This window comes from Trematomus bernacchii, unplaced genomic scaffold (genome assembly GCF_902827165.1).
Source record: "Trematomus bernacchii unplaced genomic scaffold, fTreBer1.1, whole genome shotgun sequence".
Lineage (NCBI taxonomy): Eukaryota > Metazoa > Chordata > Actinopteri > Perciformes > Nototheniidae > Trematomus > Trematomus bernacchii.
The window spans coordinates 27,297,309-27,319,179 of NW_022987739.1; the positions used below are offsets into that span (position 1 = coordinate 27,297,309).

A 21,871-nucleotide genomic window follows, 5' to 3' on the forward strand; every position below is an offset into this window, starting at 1 on the left:
GGAGGGAGAAGGGTGAGTCAGAGAGTAAAGAGTGGGAGGTAAGAAAACAATAATAGACAAGAAGGAAGAAGAAGGGAAGGACATCAAGTGAGAGAAAACCTGAGGAGTGAAGGATGGGAGGATGATTGCATGGTTTCAGGGGACAGACAGGAGGGGTGGATGCAGCAGCAAAGTAATTACTGTTTACTTTGGATGCACACACACACACACACACACACACATACATACACACACACACACACACACACACACACACACACACACACTCTGCACTTATAGTCCATCACTAGGACATGCTGTCTCAGCGATGTTTGACACAGAACAGTTTCACAGAGTTCAGGTTTTTTTAGACTCTTTCTGGAGATGCATTCAACTTCTGTTTGACACACAGCTGAAATGCAAAGATAGTCAAATTGAAGTTAGCATTGCAATGGTTTCCTCGACCATTGGATTTTGGATTATTCCACAAAAAAGTTCATGATACTGTACTTGCATGTTTTGGTTCATTTTCATTTCAATCTTTATTTCGAACAGATTAAAAAAAATAACAAATTAAAAAAATAACAAATGTGAAAAACAGAATACCGTATTGTTAAAATACAGTGTTTATCCACATTCATGATCATATTTATATATTCAACAAAAAAACAAAAAAAAAGTCTTCATATTAATAATAATAATAAATCATATGTGTCCGAAAGGGAGTAGGAGGAAGCAAATGCTTATTAATTCCCACCCCTTACTTGATCAATGATTGTCCTTTAAATCATTATGCAAGTTATTCCTACGTACATTTACATTTATACATACATATACAACCATTTCTCATCTTCAATCACCTCTCTTCATTCTCATAGTTTTCCCAAAAGGTGTTTCTGTACATCCTTTTAAACTGAATTATGCTTGTGCTTTGTTTTAACTCCTGCTCCAAACCATTCCATAAAATCACCCCACAGATTGTTCTACTCATACTTCTCAGAGTTGTTCTGACCTTGAGTTGTTTAAAATGTGATCTCCACAAATGCACACCAGTTTTATCATGAAAGTAAAAAGCTAACGTTATAGCTATAAACAAACTACATGGTTGCATGCCACAACCTTTAAGGTTTGGCTTTTTAAACGGATTTTCCACAATTAAACAAAAACTACAATTGCTAAATACTTTAAATCACACATGTGAAACTCAAGGCCCGGGGGCCAAATCCGGCCCGTGGTGGATTTAATTTCAGCCCGCTCAGAGCCTGACCCCAAACATTGATGAACTTGCACCCAAGATGAGATGCCAAGTATCTGGCTTGAACTAGCATCACAGCAGCAAACTGAGTTTACATGGATGTTTCCTTCTGCACTTTTTCTCTCACGACAACAGGGCATGTTTGGTTTTTTCTTTGAGGGAAATTGTTTTTTTGAAGCTGTTGTTGGCCTGTGGAAAAATGTAATCATAAGAAATGACTCCGGAAAAGCTGCAGATAGAGCCATAAGAAATGAATGCAACTGATTATTTAATGTTTAATGTTGTTTTTATAGGCAATCATTGAAGCTTTGTTAGTTCCAGGTTTAATATGTGCAATAAGTTCATTTCAATAAGTTCTGCAATAAACATTGAACCAGTCCGGCCCTCGACTAGTACCCATTTTTTAATTTTGGCCCACTGTGTATTTGGGTTTGACACCCCTGCTTGAAATCATTAAATCTGCAAGCGAAATGTGTTTTCCTCCGGAGGGTGGCTGGCATCCCCCTCAGGGCTAGGGTGAGAAGTTCAGTCATCTGGGAGGGTCTCGGGAGTGGAAAATAGATGGATCTGCAAGGTGGAAGGTTTCAGTTAGTTTGTGAGAGTATAAACACGAGAATGTAAAGGTTGTAGAACAAGATGAGGAAATCTCTTTTGCTTTTGATTTACCGAAAATCTTATTTAGGGAATTCAACCAGAAGTAAAACCACTCAGATCTGCGTTTAAGGAGTTCTGATCTATTCATTCGAGCCTTTGTGCTTAGCTTTCATGGTGTGATTTTGCCAAGCTGAACTTCAGCATTGATACAGACGTGGACACTGTGAACCATTCTTGATAAATATCCACATCTTGAAGGATGATAAATAATGAATACTCTTCATTGTGGAGCTGAAAAATGCATCAACATTTCATGACAGTTTTCTCAATGCATGTGTTCTGAAGCAGATCTGCGCTGGCAGCAGGTTTTGTCTCAGAGATAAAGCTCCATCCGAGCAGGAAGTGGAGCTCAGAGAATCAACGTGAAGAGAATTTCCTCCTTTAGATTCCGCCTGCGAAGGAAAACGCTTCATTTGTTGGCCTGCGTCTGTTGTTGTGCAGCTGTGAGAGTTCTCACAACGCTCCTCCTCTAATCCCCAACCACACGCACACACACACACACACAAACCCGCCCTATCCTCCAATCTAAATGACAGACCTTGCTAACCACAGGGATCTAATTGTAGCGCCGCTCCTCTGTGTGTGTGTGTGTGTGTGTGTGTGTGTGTGTGTGTGTGTGTGTGTGTGTGTGTGTGTGTGTGTGTGTGTGTGTGTGTGTGTGTGTGTGTGTGTGTGTGTGTGTGTGTGTGTGTGTGTGTGTGTGTGTGTGTGTGTGTGTGTGTGTGGTGTGTGTGTGTGTGTGTGTGTGTGTGTGTGTGTGTGTGTGTGTGTGTGTGTGTGTGTGTGTGTGTGTGTGTGTGTGTGTGTGTGTGTGTGTGTGTGTGTGTGTGTGTGTGTGTGTGTGTGTGTGTGTGTGTGTGTGTGTGTGTGTGTGTGTGTGTGTGTGTTGTCTCTCCCTAGAGGGGGACAGGGTTGTGGGGGGGGGCTGGACGACAAAACGGTTACCCAGGAATAGCATGCTCTGCCAGGGGCAATAATCTGGGTTCGCCTGGGTGGAGATCTGGAGGAGAGGGAGGAGGTGAGGAGAAATCTAGAGCACGAGGGAGGAAGGTGGCCGAGTTAAGAAATGGAGGGATTGAGTTGTGATGAGGAAAGGAGGGAGGAGGTGTGGAGGAGAGAGCTAGGGAACTCATTTCCATTTTTTACTGGATCATAGCAACCATGCTAAACATTATTTATTCACAGTGTCAAATCAGCTTGCGGATTGTTTGCAAGTTTATAAATCCATTACTGAAGTTTTTGGTTTGATAAATTGAAACACATTTCATATTTCATCATGAGCAGAGGGAAAACTGTTTGCTACTGGTTGTCAACACAGAGCATAATGTGACTGCTGATGTGTGTCTCTCATCAGCTTCATCCACCATTTATTTTCATAACTGTGTGTGTGTGTGTGTGTGTGTGTGTGTGTGTGTGTGTGTGTGTGTCAGTGAGAAACATAATTGCTATCATCAATCACAGCAACACTCAATCCAAAAGTGTGTTGACTTGTTCTCAATATAGTTACATAAACTGTGGAACACACACACACACACACACACACACACACACACACACACACACACACACACACACACACACACACACACACACACTCTGTCTCAATCTCTCATAACCCTTCCCCCTGAATGTCCCACTTCTTGTAATCTCCTGTTATAAATCATGTTTATGGTTATTATGGTTCATATTTGAAACTATGCATCAAAACAATGTCTTCCTGTTACAAGTCAAGAAGACGTTTGACATCAGGATTTCTAAAAACAAAGGCAAACATTTTTATGATACAACATTATTGGCAATTTACACTGAAATTCATTTTGCATCCCTTTCTGTCCAAACAGGTTGAATACATTTTCAAACAACTTTCATGGAAAAAAAAAAAAACACATTTAAACAGCAGTGACAATTTAACACATCGCTTAAAGGTAGGGTAGGTAAGTTTGAGAAACCGGCTCGAGATACACGTTTTGTTATATTCCATGGAATGCTCTTAACATCCCGATAGCAATGAATATCTTAAGTGCTTTGACAAAAAATCCATAAAAAAATATCATCTGTGGAAGCCGTAATACTGTAAAAAGCACGACCAATCATCTGAGCCGGCCCGGCTAAAATAACTGGATGGCCTACCTGCCTGTCAGCCTTCCATCTGTGCACAAACTTATCTCGTGCCCTGATTGGTCATGTGCGCGTTCGTGTGTGTTGGAGGAGGGGCTCTGTAAGGAAGTGGCAGATTTTCTCCGGTTGTGTATTTTCAAATTCTAGCGATCTCGAGCCGGTTTCTCCAAAATTACCTACCCCACCTTTAAGTTTTATTTATTAGCAACTGGAAAAAATTGATGAATAATATATGTTTTCTTCATGTTGCTTATGAAGGGCAACAACTAGCATGGCGTTAACATGTAAGAAATATGCAGAATGACGCAAAGACAAAAAGACGTCTAAAAAACATCCACTCGTCTCAGAAGTGAACCTCCCGAGGGAATAAATGCACTCTGTAAACTTCATGTTGTATTTGTTGTAAAAGAGGTCAGCTCAACATGGATTTTATAACATATTTTAGGTAGTTGTACATATTTCCTTAAGGGGCTTTTCTTAATTATTGATTTAGTTTTCGAGAATTGTATTCATTGTCTTTTATCGGTTTCTAATTCTTGGCTGCACTGAATTGTATCCTAACTTGTAAATTCACTGGGTATTTTCACTGGGTGTCATTGTTTGTTTTGATCTATTTAAAGCACTTTGTAAGCTATAAAGAACATGTTAATATGATTATATGGATGGAGTAATATCCCCATGTTGTTGCTCAGCTCTTGTTTCTGTCCCTGTCTCTTCTATAGCGCTTCTAACAAGTACTTAAAATGTCCCAAAACAACATTAACTTGAGTTACATGCCTTAATAGGTCATGTGACTTTTCAAGGATAACAGTTCAATCTGCGTCTGATTTACTAAACACAGCTGCTTTCTGTCTCTGTTAAATCCCTGCAGTCATTTCCTGATTCTGTCCATTCATTCAATTTCATTTGAAGAGCTTTAACCAGCTGTGGTCTGTAACAAACAGGCATTTATTGTCATCTTTGAATTTTTATTACAGCTTTCAAATGTGTGCCAAGTAGATTTAGAAAGCCTTAAAGAGGGCTTCTTATGTGGGCGTCTGAAACCTGTGGTTGAAGTGTTTTAGGGGGTAGTTTGTCCCAGTGTTGTCAGGGCGATGTGACCTTTAAAGAGGTCATATTAGGCTCATTTTCAGGTTCATATTGTCTTTGTTTCTCTCCTGTGACATGTCTCCATGCTTTAATGTTCAAAAAGCTCTTTATTTTTCTCGTACTGCCTGTGCTGCAGCACCTTTTTTCACCCTCTGTCTGAAACCAGAGCCCAGTCTGCTCTGATTGGTTAGCTGGCCGGCTCTGTTGTGATTGGTCAACAGCTTAGAGATGTCCCACCCCTTAGCCTATCACGTGCAATGTGTTGGAGCGCTAGCCAATAGGAGTGGAAGTGTAACATAGTGATGTCACTATTTTAGGGATTTTAGCCTTTGCAGACCGTTTAGGGGGGTGTGTGGCGCAGTGGGTAGTGCGTTGGTGTTCGGATCAGGTTCAAACCACACTGCAGTCAGCATGTCGTTGTGTCCCTGGGCAAGACACTTCACCCCAAATTGCTCCTGTGGGGATTGCCCACAGTACTGGGTATGTAAGTCGCTTTGGATAAAAGCGTCTAACAAGTGTAATGTAATGTAATGTACATGCACAAAAACATATGTAACACACTACAGGAAAGGGAGCATTTCAAAAACCATAATAAGGACTCTTTAAGTAAAATATCTGAGCACTTCTCTCACGGCGTGTAATGATGGAGGTATGATGGAGGAGACTCAGATATGAGGTTGGCCACTAGATGGAGCTGAAGGATAAAAGTGAAAGTGCAGAAGAAGACACTAGTGTCTCTTGTTTCTTTCTGTTTTCTCATCTTTTCTCCTCCTCTCTTCAGATGGATCAGCTGTCAGACGAGGAGGTGGAGGTCAGGGAGGATGATGAAGAGGAGGACAGCGATAAGGAGGACCAGGACCTGGACAAGATGTTTGGAGCCTGGCTCGGGGAGCTGGACAAACTCACCCAGGTACACAAAGTAAGAGAGGTCCAGAGGTTAATCTGCATGGAACACATGAGATACTGTACGGTCGTTTATTGGGATACAAAATGTGTAATATTGTGTGTATTCAGAGTCTGGATGACGGCCGCCCGGAGGAGCCCCCCCAACAGAAAGCCCCCCTCAGACAGGAGACCAACATGGCCAACTTCTCCTACAGATTCTCCATCTACAACATCAACGGTACGACTCTTTGACCCCTTGACCCCCTGCGGTTAAACCTACAGTCTCAAGTGCAATATGCAGTTTATTTGAGTTTTTTTAAAGCACTTTGTAGCTTTTTACGCCATTGTTCTTAACTATTTATTTCCCCTTCTGTGATTTATTACGTTCGTCTTTCCTACTGGCGTGTTTTTTTTCTATTCCGTCCTCTACCGCTCAGTTTTGAATCAGAATCAGAAAGAGGTTTATCACCAGGTAGGTTGACACGTACGAGGAATTTGACTTGATGTCATGGTGCATACATAAAAATAAAAATGAAATTAATTAAATTAAAAAACACAGATAGAGAACTATTTTAGGAAAAATATAATAACATTAAAAAATAATAAAAATAATAAATAAAATATAGTAAAATATAGCAGTATTTACATAGAAATAGAATGGAATAAAATATGGAATAAAATTCGGCAGTAATAAAAAAGAAAACAGATGGGGTTTTTTTTGGTGTCCCTGTGTCTCACATGCTGCTGTGTGTGTGTGTGTCTGCAGAGGCGTTGAATCAGGGCGAGAACGTGGACCTGGACGCCCTCATGGCCGATCTTTGCTCCATCGAACAGGAACTCAGCACCATCAACACCAAACCCAACAGCAGCGGAGGCATGGCTCGCCTCGGGATGACTGACGCTAAGGTACACACCTTCACATATCCATAGAGAATCATCACAACATGTCTATCTGGTTTATTGCACAAGATGGCACAGTCTGTATTGTGCGGTGGTCTGCCAGGGGCAATGGTGGTTATATCATACGTTTTTTGGGAGTACTAACTCTTGTAGTAGTATGAGTTTTGATTATTTGCAACTGTGTGATCTGCTGATTCTCTCTGAGTCAATACAATACACACTGACCGACACCAAGGTACACACCTTCACACATCTCTGCAGAATCATCACAACATTTTTTGATCTGGTTTATTGCACAAGATGGCACAGTCTGTATTGTATGGTCGTCTACCAGTTGCCATAGTGGTTATATCATGTGTTTTGAGCGAGTACGAGCTGTTGTATGAGTTTTGATTACCTGCTGATTCTCTCTGAGTCAATACAACACATCCTCGTTCCTCCCCAGGTCCGGCAGAAGCCTCCAGCAGGGCGCAGCAGGGGTCAGCAGCCAGCAGGGGGCAGTAACAGTGTTAGTGGTGGGGGGGGCAGCAGCAGTAACAGTGTCAGTGGTGGGGGGGGCAGCAGCAGTAACAGTGTGAGTGGTGGGGGGGGCAGCAGCGGGGCGAGCAGCAACAGCAGCAGCACCAGAGCGTCGCCTGCAGGCACCATCAGAGCCGCCGCCGGGCATCATGGGAGACCAGCGCTCGCCTCCAACTTCAGCCTGGACGACATCACCGCCCAGCTGGAGAAGGTGTGTGTGAGAGTTTCACTCAGATGTCCCTAATTGTCAGTAATTTCTTTAAAATGTTTGGTTTAAATATGTTTAACTGTGCAGATGTTGCTCCCTATTGTTGTGGAAGTATTTTCCAAGGCCCATAACTGTGACCCAGTTTATCAGTTTGTAATGACCTCACTGAGCTCAGGCACCTGTAGCCTTGGCTGCTGTGCTCTCAGTGTTTTGTCTCCCTGTTCCTGCCTGTTGGCGTCAGCTGATAGAGGTGTTATGGTTTTATCTTGTTATGCACAATGTTGATTATTCTCTCAGAACCAGCTAAATACATGTGTCTGGGGTAGAGCTCTTCTGAACATTTCTTGTGAATTCTCCGGCCGAAGCTCCAAATAAACCATCAGTGTTTGCCATCAAAGTTCCTGCTCTCTCCATGTCTCTCTTACCCCTTTCACACCAACGCAACTCCGGTTCAAGCTCCGTGCTAGAGCTTTTCAGGTTCAGAACCGGTACTTCGGTTTAGCTCCGGCTCTTTTCACACCGCTCAGAGCCCGACTGGTGCTGCCGCTGCTGCGTCATGACGTCACAGTTTACGTCGCTGATTTTCTCCCCAACGGAGCTCACCTCACAACAACAACGGGCCGGGGACTGCGTTGCTTTTAATCATACGAAGCCAGATTAAATTAAATAACGACTTCTCCAACCTTATACTTTTCTCCAGAGTGCCGTGGTTCATTGTTTATTAATGTGTTTCAGCGGCATTTACCGACCGCTGCAGTGCTGCTGCTCTTCAACGGGAGTTTATTCTCCCGTTAGCTCCGGGTTAGCTCACACGGCTCTAAAGTATTCACTGTCTGACTGTCACACAAGCAGCTGATACATATCCCCAGTTCCCCTTAAGTGAATGTGTGTCAGTCTGAATTGACGCTGTTTGGCATCACAACGCTGTTATGAAAGTTTATCTGGTATAACATGGGTGATGTTAGCATAGCAACCGAAGCTAAACTGACTACTTGCTAAGCCGTTTTCTCCAGGCACATTTTACCGGCGTATTTTTCATTATGATTCTACTTGTGATAGTCGGACATGACAACCTGTACAGCCCATGTATTGATTCCATCCGATAGCTGCTATAATAACAAACAAAACGTCTGCCTGCTCTCCACAATGATCAATAACAGCGAACGGATGGTCAAAGTAAGGTACAAATAAACAGAATCACACGAAGCCTGGTTAGTGTTGCCTGACTTTATAAAGTGTGTGGTTGCGTTCTAGTCACTTTGCTCAGCACTACTGCTTGTTACAACTTTTATTTGCCGTACTCGCCTTAACTGTTAGCTCAGGTTAATCTCGCCCCCCTCCGACGTAAGCGTGACGTATGCGGTTCTTGCTTCTAGACGGACAACTTTTTGGTGCTCGAAACGAACCGGATTCCGGAGCTTAGAGGCTGCTCCGCTGCGGTGTGAACAGGAAAACCCGGTGCTTTTCAAGCACCAGCACCGAACCGGCCCCGAAACACCGTTGGTGTGAATGGGGTATCTGAGCTTCGTCTCCATTGCTTCAGAAGTTTCCATCACACCTATTGCTTGTCTAGCTGTTTCGATCAATGTTAGGTTTCAAAACACCGGTGTTTACTCAATAACATTCCTGACATTCAACATAGATAATGCAAAAAAAAAAAAAAAAAACTGCATGCTATCAAAAACATCTGATTTGGAGAAAAAAAAATTCACTGTTGCTTATTTTGTAATAACAACAATTAGTCCTGTTTTTCATTTTTACTTTGCCCCTCTCTTATTTTATATCTAAAGCATTCGAAAACAGACATCAAAGTCAGTCAAAGTCAAAGTCAACTTTATTGTCGAAATACTGTTTCCCACAGTCCCGAGGTATAAAATAACACATTCAAAATACAAGAACACTCAATAATAATTAACAACACTCAATAATAATTAATGACATATATTAGTATATAAGTATTTCAGGTTTTCATGATAACATTTTTTTTAAAGTGTGTTGAAATGATTGACAACATGATACACAAAAGACATGGTGGTAAAGGTTTGTCAGAAAATGTTCCTCTTACATATTTAAATATTTAGGTAGAGGGCCTTTGACTGGATAAAATAAGATTTGAATTTTAGACCTGACCCGACCTTCATCTCCTCTCCTCTTCCTCAGGCGTCTCTCAGTATGGATGAAGCTGCTCTTCAGACCTCCTCTCACTCTCTAAGCTCCGCCTCCTCCTACACGTCCTCCGCCACCATGCGGCGACCCGGATCCTCTCAGCGCCAACACCGCCGCACCGGATCCGTCGGCACCGTCAGCGAACACGAGGTAACCTACGCTCTCTTACAAGTTAGGAATAAAATACAACTCAGAAAATCCCCAAAAATGTATGTTTGATATTTTTTTTTCAACAGTCAAAAGAAGATACAATCATTTCTAATGTTTTAGATATAATATGAAAGGTGCTTAAAGTAAAGATTAAAAAAGTGAAATTGTTGTAATAACTAAATAAACAACAGATTCTTCAATTCAATGTTCAATTCAAAGGTTTTATTGTCATATGCACAAAGCTACGGTGTAGACATGGCAATGAAATTCTTCTGACCTGAGCTCCTCCAACAATGCAACATATATAATAAAATACAAAATAAAAAGTAGTGCAAAAAGTCAATGTCAATAGAATATGGGATATGGGATATGTACAAGAACAGAATATGAAATTAAATAATGTACATTAAGACAAAATTAAATACGGTATATTGCGGTGATAACTATTCATATAAATAAGTAGATTGTAAGATGACAACAGGAATGTTTTTCGGGGCACTTAGTGAGCACAGAGCTCTTAGAGTGATAATCATTTTCCAAATGTTTTTGAAAGCCGTTTTTAATCCTTAATTTCTCTTGTAGGCGCGTTCGATCGTCCACTCGTCGCGCTCCTCCGTCACCTCGGCCTCGGGGGTCTCGGTGAACTCGGCTTCCTCCATGGACTCTCTGGACAGCGTGCTGTGCTCAGACGCAGACGGACAGCCTCCCTCAGTGCTACCTGCGGGGGAGGGGGCCGCTCAGGTGCATCACAACACAGAGGTACAGAGACCACAACATGACTTTAGGATTAACGATACGATACGATACGATAATACTTTAATAGTCAGATCAAGTCTGAAAAGTATCACAGCAGCTCCATGTGTAACTTCAACATGGACAAATATCAAGACACAATACATGGAAATCAAACAACAAACATTTAACATAACAGCACAATCACTGAGAGAAGTTCAAATGCAACTTACAGAGTGGGGGAGTGATGAGGTATTTCTGTAGGCTGATCCAGAAGTGAGACGTATTTTATGATATAGAACAACACGTTAAAATCTCCGTTAACAACAGACCTTATGTCGAGCTTCTGACCAAAAACATGTTCAAAGAAACTCCAACAAGAGATGGTGTTCAAATGCTGACTCACATCTTGGTTTCGGACTAATTTGTTGCACTACTGTACTCTACGAAAAATAAGCACCATGTTGGAAGTCAATTAAAAAACGTCTTCAACAAGCAAATGAACATTTAGTACACTGACAGGAGATATTCTGTCCACTCTATTTACATCAGCGACTATGTTTACATGCACATTAATAGTGCATTATTATTCTCAATGTGACAATATTCCACATTTGATAGGGGCCAAGTAAAAGCATATTCCAAATAAGGCCTTATTCTAATGTTAAGTGATAATCTGATGTTATTCAGGTTTGAGGAGCATTCATTGAACAAGTATACAGTACATTCAGAATATGCGGTTTTTACACATGGCCTTATTAAGACCAACTAAAGATGTCCAAAAATAAATCTACTGTCTTTTTAGGTGTTAAAAACCAGTGAAGACATGTTATTGGTAAGCAGTCCTGTTGTTTCCCTTCCCATAGCTACAGGTCAGGAACAGGTCCTCTCCAACAGAATTCCTCCCTCTTGATTTGTTTATCCTGTAGGTGTGTAACGGCCCGTCCACACAGCGGCGTGCGTTGAAAGCTTCACCATTCACTTTGAATGGGGTGACGTCACTTTTCGCCGAACTGCATTGTGGGAAGCGAAGCGGAGCTTTGCTGGCGTGTCTAGCTGCAAAAGTTGAGCAATGTTCAACTTTTGAAGCCTCGGCAGAAGCGTCAGCCAATCGAATCATATGCCAGCACAAGCTCTAGCCAATCAAACCGCTGCTTGTGTGTCAGGGGCGGGAGATTCATGTGATTGGTTGTTGGTCGAGTTTCAGACACGCCCGCCGGCAAGCTTCAACGCACGCCGCTGTGTGGACGGGCCGTAAGTGTTTTCTGTCTGAAGCAGTGGTTTGTGTTTGTTGGCCTTTTCTCCTCCTGCTGGCTGCGTGTGCTGCTTCAGGCTGATTCTTCGCCTCTCTTAAAATCAAAAGTGCTAAATTGTCCTAGAATACACTGTGAAGATAAGCCTGGTCATTATCTCCTACGAATCTCCTGCGTAGTCACATGTGAACAATTCGCAACTGTGCAAGCAAGAAATTGTGCTCATAACAGAAGCATGGCTTTTCCAAATTTAAAAGGCCTTCCTTGAGCATTTTTACCTCAATCCATTTGTTTTTGTCTGACCTTAGTGGCGGCTGAGGGCATTTAAACTCCAGCCCTGCTGATGTTAATGTTTCTCAACACAAACCCTGCTCGGAGAGAAGCAAACAGGGACACTGCTCCAAATCCATCCAGCGCAAACACACACACAGCGAAGGAATGAATAACATTAGAATAATGAGCCGATGAGAGGCCAGAGTGAGTCAGCAAACCGCCGAGGATGATAAGGGAACAAGGGAAGGAGATGAACACGGAGAGAGGCTCAGAGTGACTCAGATTAAAACAGAGAGGAAGAGGAACAGGGAGAATAGCTAAATAAATGGGGGGATTAGAGGATGTGTTGTAGTGATTCTGCCCCGAGCGACGCTCCCATGAGCCCAGCTCGTTAGAAACCTCACTCTGTGTCTATTAAGGGCACGAGAACTAACATGAACTGTTTGGAGAAAGTTTAAATTGTCAGAAGAGTGATGTCGTAGGATGTGATGAGTTTTGGGCCACAATGGAGGGCTATTACACAATTTGCCTTTCAACATAAAAGCAAGGAGCGAGAGATGAAGAGACCAAAAGTCACTGATGTGATTCAACCCTGTCTCTCACAACAATACATTCAATTCAATTAGTGTGTGTGTGTGTGTGTGTGTGTGTGTGTGTGTGTGTGTGTGTGTGTGTGTGTGTGTGTGTGTGTGTGTGTGTGTGTGTGTGTGTGTGTGTGTGTGTGTGTGTGTGTGTGTGTGTGTGGTGTGTGTGTGTGTGTGTGTGTGTGTGTGTGTGTGTGTGTGTGTGTGTGTGTGTGTGTGTGTGTGTGTGTGTGTGTGTGTGTGTGTGTGTGTGTGTGTGTGTGTGTGTGTGTGTGTGTGTGTGTGTGTGACCTAAATATTATTTTTTAATCTGTGGTTATCAAGAGAGAACTAATGCTTTTTATAAAATGGTTTCGAGTGATTGAAACACACACACACACACACACAGTCATGAGATTAATATAGATAAGAACATAAACGTATTAATATATTTAAAATGTATATCTCCATTAATATCATTTATATCAGATGTCAACACTATCTCTCATTGGAACAACATTAGATAATATTAAATACAATAGTTGTTACAAAAATATTTTAAAAATAATAATCAGATCAGAAAAGCTAAATGGAATTGTACCAAGGTTGTCTGACATTAAATGAAAAATATTTCTGACTTTTGACCACCCTCTCCTTAACTCTCCTTAACTCTCCTTTACTCTCCTCTCCTTAACTCTCCTTTACTCTCCTCTCCTCTCCTTTCCTTTCCTCTCCTTAACTCTCCTCTCCTTAACTCTCCTTTACTCTCCTCTCCTTAACTCTCCTTTACTCTCCTCTCCTCTCCTCTCCTTTCCTTTCCTCTCCTTAACTCTCCTCTCCTTAACTCTCCTTTACTCTCCTCTCCTTTACTCTCCTTTGCTCTCCTCTCCTCTCCTTAACTCTCCTTTACTCTCCTCTCCTTAACTCTCCTTTACTCTCCTCTCCTCTCCTCTCCTTAACTCTCCTTTACTCTCCTCTCCTTTACTCTCCTTTGCTCTCCTCTCCTCTCCTTAACTCTCCTTTACTCTCCTCTTCTTAACTCTCCTTTACTCTCCTCTCCTCTCCTTTCCTCTCCTTAACTCTCCTCTCCTCTCCTTTCCTCTCCTTAACTCTCCTCTCCTCTCCTTTACTCTCCTCTCCTTTACCCTCCTCTCCTCTCCTTAACTCTCCTTTCCTCTCCTCTACTCTCCTTTACTCTCCTTAACTCTCCTTTACTCTCCTCTCCTCTCTTAACTCTCCTCTCCTCTCCTTTCCTCTCCTTTACTCTCCTTAACTCTCCTTTACTCTCCTCTCCTCTCTTTAACTCTCCTCTCCTCTCCTTATCTCCAGTAAACCAGTAGACCCAGTGTGTCTCTGTATGATCCCAGTCAGTGAGTGAGACCACCCTCAGAGGGAAGCAGTGAGTCGCTGCACTGAGGCTTGTGCATGTTTGTGGGATTACATAAAGCCCACTGAGCCACAGATTGGTCCCGTGCCTGTGGAATTCACATTGTCTGAAAATAAAAGTTATATAATCAATAATTCAGTAAATAAATAAATACAAATCTGTCTGGTTTCCGTCTGCGTGGAGTTAACACGCTGTCCTTTCCTTCTACATCGGTTAAACCTCAAGTAGTACTAGATCTAAGTTTCTATTTGAATTATTTAACCTTTATTGTTCACAGAAATGGGGCTCTTTTCCATTATAGTTTGTGGTCCAGAGTAAAGATGGTAGAGGTCCTTAAAATCCTTGAAATTATGTTACATTTTGGGGGAAAAATCTGTTCTAAAAGTAGATTTTGGTCATTGAACGTGCTTGAACTTCTATATGTTGTGCAAGAACAGAAATGTATGTTCTTTTGATGTTCGTCTTCTGTTATATACTGAACAGCCTGCTAGTTACTTTTATAAAATGACATACATACTCATATTTTACTCCTTGAATTTGAGGGAATTGGGCCTGGAAAGCCTGACACCGTCCGTGAGTGTGTTGCTAAAGAAGGACCCGTATATCCTGACTGTGATTTGTTTACTATGTGCAGCTTGATTTCACAGGTTTCTGTCTCTGCTTCCTCACCACACAGCTTTCTGCTAAACTGCCACCTCCAGCCAATCACACAGCAGACTAACTCACCAGGACTCTCTCTGCCTCTCTCTTTAAAGCACTCCTATCTGGACAGGGAAACCTCTCTGATTCTGAGAAACATAGCAGGGAAGCCCTCCCACCTGCTGACCAAGGTGACGCCTGCTCCTCTCCTCTCCTCTCCTCTCGCATGGCCGCATCCTCTGCTTGCTTTGGTAGTCGTTGCATGCTAACTCCTTTTCTTTGCCCCTCCCTCTCTCCCCATGCTCTCTCCCCATGAACAGGGGGCAGTGTTAGTGTGTGTGTGTGTGTTAATGTAATGCTCTGTGCTGTGACGTGTCCTGTTGGGCTGCCGTATGTTAGTGTATAATCCCAAAGCCTTACAGAGGCTGCATGCAGTATCAAAAAACTCTTACTTTTGAGATAAGCTATACCAGTATCCTAATAAAAATAATATATTTTTGGAGCGCTTTTCAAGAAACTCAGACACTTTACAGAGTAAAAATTCATAAAAACATGATTAAAAACAACATTAATTACAGATTAAAAGCAGAAAAGACATGTTTTGATTTGTGATTTGAACATGGTGAGATTGGTGCAGTCATATACTGTGAGTACTGTACGGTGACTTAAACAACCAATCAGTTAATTTGGTGGGTTGTGATGTGATGTGAAAATCTGCTGTAAAGAAATGCACGAGATGCATTAAAAAAATATATATATATATAACGATGAAACCTACTATAAAACTGGTAAATAACATAATAGTGATAATGGTGTAAAAAAAGATGTTACTTTAAAACACCTTCTGTGAAGCAAAGTAATCACATGATACCTTAGGAATAGATCCAGTGCATCCTTAAACAATTCTTAAAAGCACTGAAGTCCTTAGTCTTAAAAAAGGGCAACATTTGGTAATAAATGTCTTAATATGATCTTTTATTTTCTTTCTAAAAAAAATGTGTCTTTTAAAAAAATAATTAATCCAATCTGCAGCAGTGCTGAGGCCATGTTTTCCTAGGAAGCATGAAGCGTTTTCTAAGAGTATGAAATGGCATGAAATAGACCTTTGCGGACTCCATGTGAAGTGTGTGTGTGATGTGTAATATGTTCCAGTGGCTGACAGTCTTACAAGTATGCAATCCCACAGGAGTCATTGAAATAAATGCAGAACGCAGCATGTCTTTCACTCATGAGAATAAACCATATTTAAGTTTAGTTTGGGAGTACTGCTAGATTGTGTCTGTCATACATGAAGCTTTCACAGTCTTTAATTTGATACCTTTCACTCAAAGCTGATCATGATTTGCTTTTAAATCCTGTGTGATCATGCTGTAAGACTGATTCAACAACACTGTGTGTAATGACATGTTTGGGTGCAATATTAGTAATATAAGTAATGATGACGTTGGAATTACATATGAAACCAATAAGAGGTAAGTGAGACAGTCAGCGCTTCTGTGTCTGCTTCTATCTGCTCAAATCAATCAACATATATGACAGCTGCAGTAACGTTGCCCGATTGTATTCAACTCAACAAAACGAAAGCCATCCAAATATCAATCTTGGAGAATATTTGGGAAACGTTTGCTGTGTTCTTTAAAGGGGACCTATCATGCAAAATGCACTTTTGTACGTCTTTTATACATGAATATGTGTCCCCGGTGTTCCAGGGAACTCACCAAGTGTCAGAAAACACAACCCTCTCTATTTTCCTCCATATCCAAATCTCTAAAAAAGGGGCTGCAACGGATCTGATAAAAACTGATCCAGATTTGAACACTGTCCTGACGTCAGGACGGTGGAGCTACGGCTATTGGGCCAACTCCACCAATCAGGAGGAGACAGCCACGGCCATTGCCGTTCGAAAGCGCTGGAGACGATGTAGTACATATGCCAGGCCAGTAGGTGGTGCTGTTCTCACAGAATCAGCCCTTGCAGAAACAGATCTAAAAAATGTCAAATTGAGCAAAATGAGGCATGGCTAAAATGCATGATCTGTTTGGTATTTTGAAAAAAAAAAAGTATAAATATGCCTTATATAGGTATGGTCCTACACTATATTATTATAATATAGCATGATAGGTCCACTTTAAGGGGCTTTCTGTGATGAGAAACAATGACTCCTAGTCCATGATGCTTTTTATAGCTGGGCCTAAAGGGGGCGTAACGTTAACTGTCAAACCATAATGCTTGATACCAATGCATTCTTCTTATCTCACAGAAGTCGTTGAGTTAAAGTCCAGTGTGTGTAGTTTGTAGTTTTGTATCGAGCAGCTTTGTTTTGTCCCTCTTGGTAATGAGCATTTGGAGCTGATCCAGTTGCAGTAATGGAGCTTAGCGGATGAGCCTGATGCTAGCTAACTCTAATCAATGCAGATAATGGGACTAGCTGCTACTGTAAATGTGTTTTTGTTTGTGTTGTTGTTGTTGTTTAACCCAGATCAGCAGGCTGGTGGGGATCAGCCGTTACCAAGCTCTGGTTGTAAAAGCTCAGAAAGACCGAATCACATTTGCACATTTTTTTTAGGAGGTTTAATGGGTCATGTCAAAAAGGTCAAGTGCTTAAACCATCTTAAAAAAAAAAAAAAAGTTCAGTTTACCATCAGATAAGACAAAGATAACCAGGGAATGCTTATAATTCATTTAACAAATAATTCATTTATCGTCGAATTAGATGCAATTTAAAGGTTATTTGTGTGGTTTTTTTTCAGTTTGAAGGTTGTCAAATACTGACTTTCATTCAGACAGTATATATATATACAGTTCATCAATGCCACCACTATTCATTTAAAGTGGACCTATCATGCTATATTATAATAATATAGTGTAGGACCATACCTATATAAGGCATATTTATACTTTTTTTTTTCAAAATACCAAACAGATCATGCATTTTAGCCATGCCTCATTTTGCTCAATTTGACAATTTATAGCTCTGTTTGTGCAGGGGCAGATTTGTGAGAACAGCACCACCTACAGGCCTGGCATATGTACTACAGCGTCTCCAGGGCTTTCGAACGGCAATGGCCGTGTCTGTCTCCTCCTGATTGGTGGAGTTGGGCCAATAGCCGTAGCGCCACCGTCCTAACATCAGGACAGTGTTCAAATCTGGATCAGTTTTTATCAGATCCGTTGCAGCCCCTTTTTTAGAGATTTGGGTATGGAGGAAAATAGAGAGGGTTGTGTTTTCTGACACTTGGTGAGTTCCCTGGAACACCGGGGACACATATTCATGTATACAAGACGTACAAAAGTGCATTTTGCATGATAGGTCCCCTTTAAGTATTGCATTGTTGCTGCCATACTACATGATGGTGGAATGTAATCACATAATCAAATACAAATTATACAAATGGAAATACAAAGGAAATAAGGATTGGGAGTCCCGTGCCCACTCCAATACTTAACGACAAAATTGGCACCACATTGACAAACACATCAACATGTTCTTACTTGTATTAGCTATTGATACAAATCTGTATATCATTATATTCTATAATAATATTATACTGTTAAAAGTGCCTTCCTGCACTTCAAGTACTTTTACTTTAAGTACAACGAGCTGATTATACTTCTGTCCCTCTACTATAGTGTATTTTGAATTCAGGACTTTCCCTTATTATGGGGTATTTCAGGACCATAGTAATTTGACTTGTACTTAAGTAAAGGGTCTGAGCACTTCTTCCACCTCTCATATTGAACATGGACGCTCTTAAAAAGTTTGATAACTCTTGATAATGTGTGTCTGTAAATTCATCAGAGTCTCTGCTGCTCTTAAGCTAAAGCTGTAGGCTTCTTAATGGCTGAGGGCAATGTTTCATTTGTGTGTGTGTGTGTGTGGGCATTAGATGGAGAGTTAGTAAGAAGGGCTTTATTCTGATTGGATCAGCAATGTCATGATTTGATTGGATGAAAAAGCAGATGAGGCCCTTTGATTGGATGTTAGAGGAATGTGCCAGATCTGCAGGGATAATCTTCTTTGGTGCAGAGAGAGAGAAGTGATTCCCCGTAGCATTATGTATACAAACACGTGTTCACGCACACACGCGCACACACACACACACACACACACACACACACACACACACGCGCGCACACGCACGCACAGACACAGGCTGGCAGGCAATGGGCTGTCTTGTTTAGTGTTTTGGGCTTTAGATGTCTTTATAACGGCAGCAAACAGATGGACAAATCTGTTCCAAGTCCTCCTCATTTTATCAGCCTGTGGAGATAACAAATATAAATATCGACCTAAACCTTAGAGAGTCAGATTATATCATTATATCTCATAATTATATATATAATCTAACAGATATCCCTGAATTATCAAATTCGACTTTCTCACTATTCCAATGTATTTGACCTATTTTTAGTAATAGCAGCATATGATGACACATATATAATGACATCATTCAAGGCCTACTGGGTCTAAATTAAGTAAATGTAGTCAGATTAATATTGTATTAATAAAATCAATTTATCTTCTAGCAGCTGATGTTGGCTTTAAATCCAGATGTAACTGCTGTAAAGGAAGCTAAGGAAACCACTCTCATCATCTTAAAGTGTTTCCTAAATGAGCCTTAACTGAGACTTGGAATAAAATGCCCTAAAAAAAAACGTGATTTGTTTTTAAATTGTCGTCCCAGATTAGGAAAAAGGCCTCGAGATTACAAGCTACGGGGCCGGTCTAATTCCTGCAGCAGTGATTAGGCTGAGGGTGTAATTATTCCCCTCGTGCACTTGGCTTTTACAGAACAGATGTGCGCAAATGTGTAAATACATTTTTTTATACTGTACTATGTATTGCATGTAAGGCTGCTTGCATGCAGTACTATAGTATGTGTGTAGCAGATTCTTTCTGTGTCACTGTTACACTGCCTCAGCAATAAATGCAGTCCACCCACACACACACACACACACACACACACACACACACACACACACACACACACACTGATGGCCCACTTCTGCTGCCTCTCTATAAGACACATCAGTCCGCTCTGGTTTAAAGCTACGGAGGCTCATGAGGGACACATTCCTTATGACTTCAAAGGCAGCTGGATGGTTCCTCGGCAGAATCTAATTTTGTAATGTAGGTCATCTGAATTTCTATGAGACGCAGAGAAAACGTTTATCCTGCAAGATGGAGATGACGACAGTGGTGGGAGGGAAAGACAAACCCTGGCGTCTGTGTTGGAAGGCAGAATAAGAAAACTGCAAAAGAACGTGATACGGTCTTAGAGAAACTGAGGATTGTTATATCCAAATGCAAATTGATGCCAATAAAAACAGATTTAAGATCAATGGATTGAATGAATGGATTATCAGATGGTTTCAATGTTTTCTGAAAAGATAGAGGGATTATTTAAGTGAAAGAAAAACTTCATTAATTATTCATGTATTCTTACTACCATTTACATCACACCATCATTAATAATTAAACTCAGTATTTTAAATAAAATATGCTTGCATAGTATTAAGATATACAAACGAAACGCAGTTATGCAGATGACATTTAATATTATATTGCAATTCACATTTGAGACAAAAATGGGTGTAATTTATCCTTTAAAAGGCAAATTAATCAACTGTCCAATGGCTTAACTATTGCTAACATTATTAACTATTTGTTGCTTTGTTTAGCATTAGAGTAGCAGCTTACCAGAATGTGATATCATTTTAAGAAGCACATCTTGTTATGAAATTAAGTATTGGATAATAATAAGATGGGTTTGTCTCTTTGAAGGGAATCTTATTTGACCAAATGTCATGATAACCTCTATGTTGATGATGATGATGATGATGACTGATGACTGATGATGATGACTGATGATAATTAGATCTGACAGTGTGTCCGTTATTAAAATGTTAATTGACGTAAAACAGAATAATGCAATATGACAGGGGTTACAAAATGCCTTGGCTACCTCTGATTCACGTTGTAACAATCTAACACTAACAAATAATTTATTATAGTTATTTTCAAAAGTTACACCTTAGTTTAAATGATCAACATGATATATGTTATCATTTGTCAAATTGAATGCTTTATTCTACATTTACTCTTATATTTTTATATTGATTAAAGTCCGTTTAATGTGCATAACGAGTACTTATCTAGCGTCTAATTCAATTGTCCCCGCTAGATTTATTTTTTATTTTTGTGACTAAGTATATAATCAGTCTTGCACTGTATCCTGCTTTCACAGTAGAAATTATGCTTTTTCCCCCTGTCTTTTAAACGTCTCCCATTATAATTGCTAACACCCACAGTAACAATATACAGGGTTCTTACGGTCATTAAAAACCTGGAAAAGTCATTGAAATTCAAAATGCTAATTCCAGGCCCTGGAAAAGTTATGGAAAACACTATTTTTCCCAAAGTTTTTGGAAAAGTCATGGAAATGTAACTAAAGTTGCATCAAATATAATTTATATTTTATCTAATCGCCGAAATAGTAATACTATAATGATAATAAATACTGTATCGTAATGAAACGTAAAATGGCATTTAACTGACGAGGTATTTTGCTGGTGAGAGATTTTAGTTGCTTTAGCGTGTAGAAGCTAGTAAGCCCACTATTTGATTTGTTTTAGATAGGACCAACATGTTTCATATGCAGACCTTATTTTCCTGTTCCATGTTAAAATAAACCATTTTCAGTGGTACCGCTGAGAAAGAGTCATTTCTTTGGTCATGGAAAATTAGGTAAAGGTCATGGAAAGTTATTGAAAATCATTGGTGAAAAAGTGTATGAACCCTGAATATACATACAGTATATTTTTTTGTCAGACTAAATGGTAGCTGACAGTTAGCGCTCTGTACGCATTTATATATTTTTGACACAGAATTATCTATATTATTATTTCTTTTTCTGCACACACACAGCGCATGCACCACTAATGCTAGACAAAACTAAATATGTGTCAAGTCTATTATAATTCTATACCTAATGAGTGATTCAAATAAATTCTTGAAAATGATATTCTGACATATTTTGATGTTTTTCTGTTCACTTTGTATTTCAGTACATTGGATAAAAGTGCTTTTAATGTAAAGCC

At 40.4% G+C, this 21,871-nt stretch overlaps 1 protein-coding gene across 1 annotated transcript in view; it reads left to right on the forward strand.

Moving 5' to 3' along the window:
- The window catches only part of raph1a (Ras association (RalGDS/AF-6) and pleckstrin homology domains 1a), a 73,804-nt gene that overhangs the window by 32,662 nt on the left and 19,271 nt on the right, over nt 1-21,871 (forward strand). The window contains 7 exon segments of the mRNA XM_034146496.1: nt 5,877-6,005; nt 6,110-6,218; nt 6,747-6,886; nt 7,326-7,610; nt 9,768-9,923; nt 10,506-10,682; nt 14,887-14,961. Of these exon segments, the coding sequence (XP_034002387.1) occupies nt 5,877-6,005; nt 6,110-6,218; nt 6,747-6,886; nt 7,326-7,610; nt 9,768-9,923; nt 10,506-10,682; nt 14,887-14,961 (1,071 nt within the window).